At 32.6% G+C, this 6,385-nt stretch overlaps 1 protein-coding gene across 1 annotated transcript; it reads right to left on the bottom strand.

Moving 5' to 3' along the window:
• Positions 1-1,017: 1,017 nt before the first annotated feature.
• LOC114191612 (UDP-glucuronic acid decarboxylase 1) lies at positions 1,018-5,794 on the bottom strand. The gene is made up of 7 exons (XM_028080900.1): positions 4,905-5,794; positions 4,662-4,809; positions 4,494-4,573; positions 2,509-2,592; positions 2,344-2,418; positions 1,738-1,830; positions 1,018-1,550 (listed from the first exon to the last, which is right to left on the bottom strand). Exons 1-7 carry the CDS (start codon positions 5,484-5,486, stop codon positions 1,341-1,343), a joined length of 1,272 nt encoding a protein of 423 aa, XP_027936701.1. The 5' UTR covers positions 5,487-5,794; the 3' UTR covers positions 1,018-1,340.
• Between the last annotated feature and the right edge of the window lie 591 nt (positions 5,795-6,385).

The raw sequence follows: 6,385 nt of genomic DNA, 5'->3' as shown, positions 1-6,385 counted from the left end.
ATAAAATGTATTAAAATAAATAATCAACATTTAAATTAATTAATTTTTTTATTTTTTATTTTTCATATAAAACATAGATTAACAAAATATTAAAATCATTTCATTTTATTAATTATTTTATTATAATATAATAAAATTTCTTTATAAATATTTAATTATTATCTGCATTTATATATTTTAATTATTTATCATGTTAGTTTAAAAGAATAAATATTCTATTATATTTAATTTAACATTAATGCATTAACTTTAATAGTTATACAATTGACCTTCTTTGTAAATAATCATGGTATTGATTTCGTTTTTCGTGATTTATCATTTTCGGACTGTCTTGGCATTATGTTTCAGAGGAAACACCCTTGAAGATTAATAGGTAAGCAAAAAGCATATGTAATAACTACTTATAATTGATGTATTAGAATGTTTCCCACCAAAAATTTAAACTTTTTTTAATAAAATTACTAATTTGCTTTTACAATCGATTTGTTGCATACATTTATATCACATCATTACTCTCATTTATATCAAACTATTATTCTTATTATCGGTTACTTATTTAATCCTATAAATACAAAAACTTTATCTTTTAATTTCTATACTGAAAATCAGGCATAATATCAATAAATATAATTTTAGTGTTAATCTTTCTTAACCCGTATACACAAACCTTTTTTAATCGTTGTTTTTAGTCTTTCATTGTACTTAGATTAATTATTAACCCCTAAACGAGATTTAAAAGATTGTATACATAGAAATGATAAACTTTATATTGTAAAGTATCAAAAAGTACATTTTTCTTACCTATAAAAGACTAAATTGATAATTTATTCCAACAATTATTATATAACAAACATATATTGTGTTCTAAGCAATCATAAATGATCAAATAGTAAAGATAAGTGAGCATTCATAGTAAGATTAATTGTTTTGACAGTCTCCAGTAGAAAGGCTTGGGGATAACATCAGTTTATATACATCTGCAAGTTGGACAGTCAGTTTTGAATAAATGAAGCCGTATTAATAGCAGTAAAGGAAAAAAGATTAACCATTTTCTTTTAAAAGGTGATACCAGAATCCAAATATCAAATACTACAACTTTTATCGATACAATAGAGAAGAAAACTAAAAAGAAAAAGAAAAAATCTTTCAAATTTAAAAAATACATGAATCGTGTGCTAAGAAAGCATAAATGATTAAATGTAGAAGGTGAGCAGAGATATTTTGTTCAGAAAGTGAGGTGGTACCAGAAATTTCTGTTGATGCTGACAACCGCATATGTGAACAAAAAATGAACAGGAGACATGCTAATCTCCATATACATACAGGTTTTGGCATTGTGCTTATTTCATCCCTTTACCTTCGTCTTCGTTCAGAATCCGATTTCGGAAATCATTAACCATCAGAGGCAACCCTTCTCTAAGTGGGATTTTTGGCTCCCAGTTTAGCAGTTCCTTCGCTTTGCTAATATCTGGCTTCCTCATATGTGGATCATCAGCAGTGTTTGGCTTGTATTCTATTGTAGCACTCGAATCAATTGTTTCCTTAACAACCTGCGTGTTTATAAAAACATCACCGTCACACCATATCCACACCAAAACTGTGAACGCCACAACTAATTTGCTATATCTTAGGCTATTCATTAAGGACTGAATAAAAATAAAATGCAGATGCCCCACACCATATTCTGACAGAAATAAGGAAAAGGCATAACAAGGAAGAAAAGAAGACTTAAGATACCTCTGCAAGCTCTAACATGGTAAACTCCCCTGGGTTACCAAGGTTGAAAGGTCCCACGTGTTCACCTTCCATTAAAGCCACCAGCCCATTAACCTGTGGGTTGGAAAAGAAATTTAGTTTACCATTCCTCATCAATTCACATCAAAATGCAGACATAACAAATCCTTCATTCTTAAATTCGAACTTGTCCTATTCTAAATCAATAGAAAACATATTTTCACAAAATAGGTCAGTCGAATTACAACTAATGGCTAATAATTTCTTTTAACCTTCCAAATCAGCTGTTTCTCTGTTTCAAGTATTCTCTTAATAACTCTCTTAAATTTCATTTCTATTTGAATGATATTGGATTTCACCCAAGAAAAAAAAATATCATTTAAGTAAATCAGGTCGAACAAAGCTAGTTGAGTGTTTTATTTCAAAATACAGAGTTACAGTTTTAAAATACAAGTTTCACACACCCCAGATAAAAAAAAATAAGTAAAAGAAAAACTCAAATATATATCTTATCTCATTATTTAAAATCTGTTTATAATCCAAAGATGAGGGATTCAGTGAAATATACTTTCCAAAATAATTATAAAAAAAGACATGTTAGTTATATACCAAATCAGAGACATATTGGAAACTTCTTGTTTGCTTCCCATCACCATATACAGTCAATGGTTGCTTACGGATAGCCTGAAAAAATAAATTAACAAATAAATGAAAATGAATAGTATAAGAAAATAACATCAAAATAATTTGAAAATAAAGAAAAGAAAGTCTGACCTGTGCAACAAAATTGCTAACAACACGACCATCATCCAAACACATCCGAGGTCCATATGTATTGAAAATTCGAGCAATACGAACCTGTAAAACATAAAACCAGATCAGTCTCCATAACATGTAATTTGAAGAATTTAACATAGGTAGTTTAAATTTCTCTTGTATAGGATTAAATAATAATTTTCTCTGAATAAAAAATTTGTTACGCATATAAAGTCATGCATTGAATTAAAAGTCTTTCAGAACCTACATATAAACGACACGTGATCAATCTTAAAAAGATTTCATGGAATACATATTGCCAGCAACCAAAAGGTTTGTTTTAATACGTGCACTTGCACACACACAAAAGAATTTGTCTGAATCTATTTTTGTTCAAAACCTCTACTTACTTGCTTACATAGCTGTTCTTGGGAAAGTTGTGCAGAAAAGTAAACAGTTAAACAAATAAAAAAGGTTTACAAGGATTTTTACATTTTTGGGTAAATAAAAAATTGACTGAACGGACCAAATTTAAAAAATAATTACCAAAACAGGTAAGTTGCAAAACAGGTAAGTTGCATCCAAGACATAACTTCCTCAATTAGAACTCGAGTTTCAAAACACAATTTACTGATACTCCTAATTTTTAAGAAACAAACCTATTTCGTAATCTTTTAACAAAATTTACCACAAACATCAACATCCCAGGTTAAGAATTGGACGGGGAATAGTTGTGCCATCCTCCACTATTTGGTGGGCTGCTATTCAGCTGCAAATTTGGGCCAAATTTGTGCAATGCAAAGATGCTAAACTTTCCTACAGCAGGCAGCTGCTGCTCTACTGAGCTACAGAGAATCATATTGTACCAATTAGCCTGAATAAACATGTTATGTCCTGGTTTATAGTAGAACATAAAATTGATGTCATAACTAACAGCATATCTACCTGTCAAACCTAGGCTGACCATCTGGTTTATATCCAAAATTAAAATTTGCCAATACTAGTTGAAAGAACATTCAGGATATACCACCGCAACAGAAAAATTAAATGCACCTGCTTTCAATGAGTTCTAAATAAATAGGTAAGAGATGTAGCAACAAAAAATAAAACAGGTGCTTAAGCAAAGGACGAATGACCCAAAACATAGATAGGTACTCGGTTGAAAAATGTAGCAGCAAATACCTATTTCAGATTCTTAATCCTATTTAGTTGAAAAATCCAACATTAGCAGAGTGGAATATGTATTAACCAACACATCCTATAAGAAGAACTTTTTCTCCTTTCTCATGGAAGCTGCCGTCACTTCCAGCTAGAGATATCACATTATATATGCCTGATTTTTGCAAATAAGTTCTCGACAAAGAAAAAATATCAATTTATTCATTTATTCTAGGAACTTCACTAATTATTTATCAGCAAAAAGGAGACTATCCAGGGTCTTTATTTCTCTAATAATCGTCCACAAGTTTTGTTAATGCTTCCTCTATGAATGAAATTAGAAGTGGATTTCCTAGCAAACATTCAGACAGTCAGCTGCTCTCTGATAAGAGATGAAAACTGAATCTTCAGCATTTAGCTACTGATACACGTGTGCATGTTACACTTCTGATTAGAAATGGTTACAGAAAATAATATATATATATATATATATATATATATATATATATATATATATATATATATATATATATATATATATATACATGGGCGGAAAATAATATGTTCAGTAATGCCAGGGCTGAACACTACAGTATGATACAATTTCCAGTGTGTAAGACTAGCAAACAAACAATCTAAATAATTTAACATGACAAGTAAAATTAATAAAAGAAAAATAATGAAGGGAAGAAAAACCACATGTAATCCTGTTCTCAAGTTAAAACAACACATCATACAATACAAATATAATACATCACACTAAACTTATCATCCAACAACATAGATAACACATAAAAAATAAATAATTCAAACTACTCAATGAATTCAACAAACACATAACCTACCTCAACGCCAGCACCTCGATGATAATCCATGGCCAAAGTCTCCGCAGTCCGCTTCCCTTCATCGTAACAACTCCTCTCACCTAAATTCGCCAAAGGAAACCACAAAATTGAAAGATTATGTCAAAACATAAAAGCTTGGTGTATTCACTCACTCGCTCACTCACTCACCTATTGGATTGACATTTCCCCAGTAAGTCTCCTTCTGAGGATGCTCCAGCGGATCACCGTAGACCTCACTGGTGCTAGTAAGCAGAAACCTAGCCCCAATTCTCTTCGCAAGGCCCAACATGTTAAGCGTCCCCATCACATTCGTCTTGTAAACCAACAATTAAGGATCACAAAATTCAAGTAAAGCAATATTTAAAAGAGAGTTGAAAAAAACTGGGAGTCAGTCAGAAATTAGAAGGATATGATGGTCTTGACAGGGTTGTACTTGTAATGCACCGGCGAAGCGGGACACGCGAGGTGGTAGATCTGATCCACCTCGAGGAGAATCGGTTCAACGACGTCATGGCGAATTAGCTCGAACCTAGGGTTGCCGAAGAGGTGGACCAGGTTCTCCTTTCTCCCGGTGAAGAAATTGTCAATGACGATGACGTCGTCCCCACGCGCTATGAGCTTGTCGACGAGGTGGCTCCCGACGAAGCCCGCGCCGCCGGTGACGACGATCCGCGGTCTTCGGCCAGTGATCCCGACGGGGACCCGGCCCGTGTGGGAGCCGGATAATCGAGTGAGGCCAGAGCGGGGGAGGAAGTTGTGGGACTCGGGTGGGCCTATGCGGGAGAGCGTGGGCTGGATGATGAAAAACGTGGAGCCGATGAGAATCCCGACGAGGATGAAGAGAAGACGCTGCTCTCTGAGGAGGTAGTTGATGGATCTGGGGAGCGATCTGGTGTGCTTGATGGATTTGGGGGAGTAGGGTGAGGCCTCGCTGCTCGTCATCTCTTCCTCCCTTCTGTGATTCAGACTGGGTTGCTTGTGAAGCTGTTTCATCTTACGGTTAAAAACAAAACGCAACGCTACCGCGTGTTTTTGACCAACGATGTTTTGTGTAACTGCCAAACACAACTTTCTTTCTCCTTTTTTTTTTTCACACGATTTTTTTTTCTGCCTTTTCTAATGCACAGTGCGAATGAATGCAGCGTGTTGTTATAGGGATGGAACACGAACACGAACACGAACACTCATCAGAAAGCGTGGAATTGAAGGTACTCTGCTCTCGCCATGGATGCCACTTTTTCTATATTTCAATCGATGGTGCCAACTCCTACGTGAATGCCTCTCTCACCATAATTTTTTTTTTCTTCCGTATTTAAATTAACCGTATTCTTTGCTCAGTTGTAATTTCTTTTAAATTTTATTACAAATTCATGGTTTACCTTTTTCTAAACTTTTAAATTTTATTACAAACGAGATCTCTGATCTGCATAGTGCTCGATACCTTTGCTTAATCTTTCTGTTTGCTAAATTAACTTTACATGGAATGAAAGTGACGTTAAATTGTTCTTAAGTTTATTGTTAAACTAGTTCGAGACCCGCGTTCGGGTTGGTTGTTTTTTTCTAATATTTAATATTTTGATTAGAAAACAAATAATATAATATTTGAATAAAATATTTATTTCAATAATGTATTATGATTATTTATAATTTGTAATTATAATATTTATAATAATATATAAAGATATTTTCTTTTTTATCTACATTTTATAATACTAATTATATTCTTTATAATAAAAGTAACTATTTTTAAAATTAATGGTTACTTTTACCTATTTTCTATAAAACTGTTTATCTTTTTACTTTTTTTTATTTATCAACAATTATCTTCTCTATTCATTTCATTTTACTTTTAATAAATGTAAATTTATTTTATATATTAACTTAATAACATT

Source organism: Vigna unguiculata, chromosome 7, assembly GCF_004118075.2.
Source record: "Vigna unguiculata cultivar IT97K-499-35 chromosome 7, ASM411807v1, whole genome shotgun sequence".
NCBI lineage: Eukaryota > Viridiplantae > Streptophyta > Magnoliopsida > Fabales > Fabaceae > Vigna > Vigna unguiculata.
Note: the sequence above shows the minus strand (reverse complement) of the source record. Positions and strands in the feature narration are given on the sequence as shown.

Excerpts from the sequence above, each read along its gene's own strand:
- LOC114191612 (XM_028080900.1), bottom strand. The coding sequence starts at position 5,486 with ATGAAACAGCTTCACAAGCAACCCAGTCTGAATCACAGAAGGGAGGAA. Across the intron at positions 4,574-4,661 it reads GGGAAATGTCAATCCAATAG|GTGAGAGGAGTTGTTACGAT; the intron begins GTGAGTGAGTGA and ends TGGCGAATTTAG. Across the intron at positions 2,419-2,508 it reads TTAGCAATTTTGTTGCACAG|GCTATCCGTAAGCAACCATT; the intron begins GTCAGACTTTCT and ends TTATTTTTTCAG.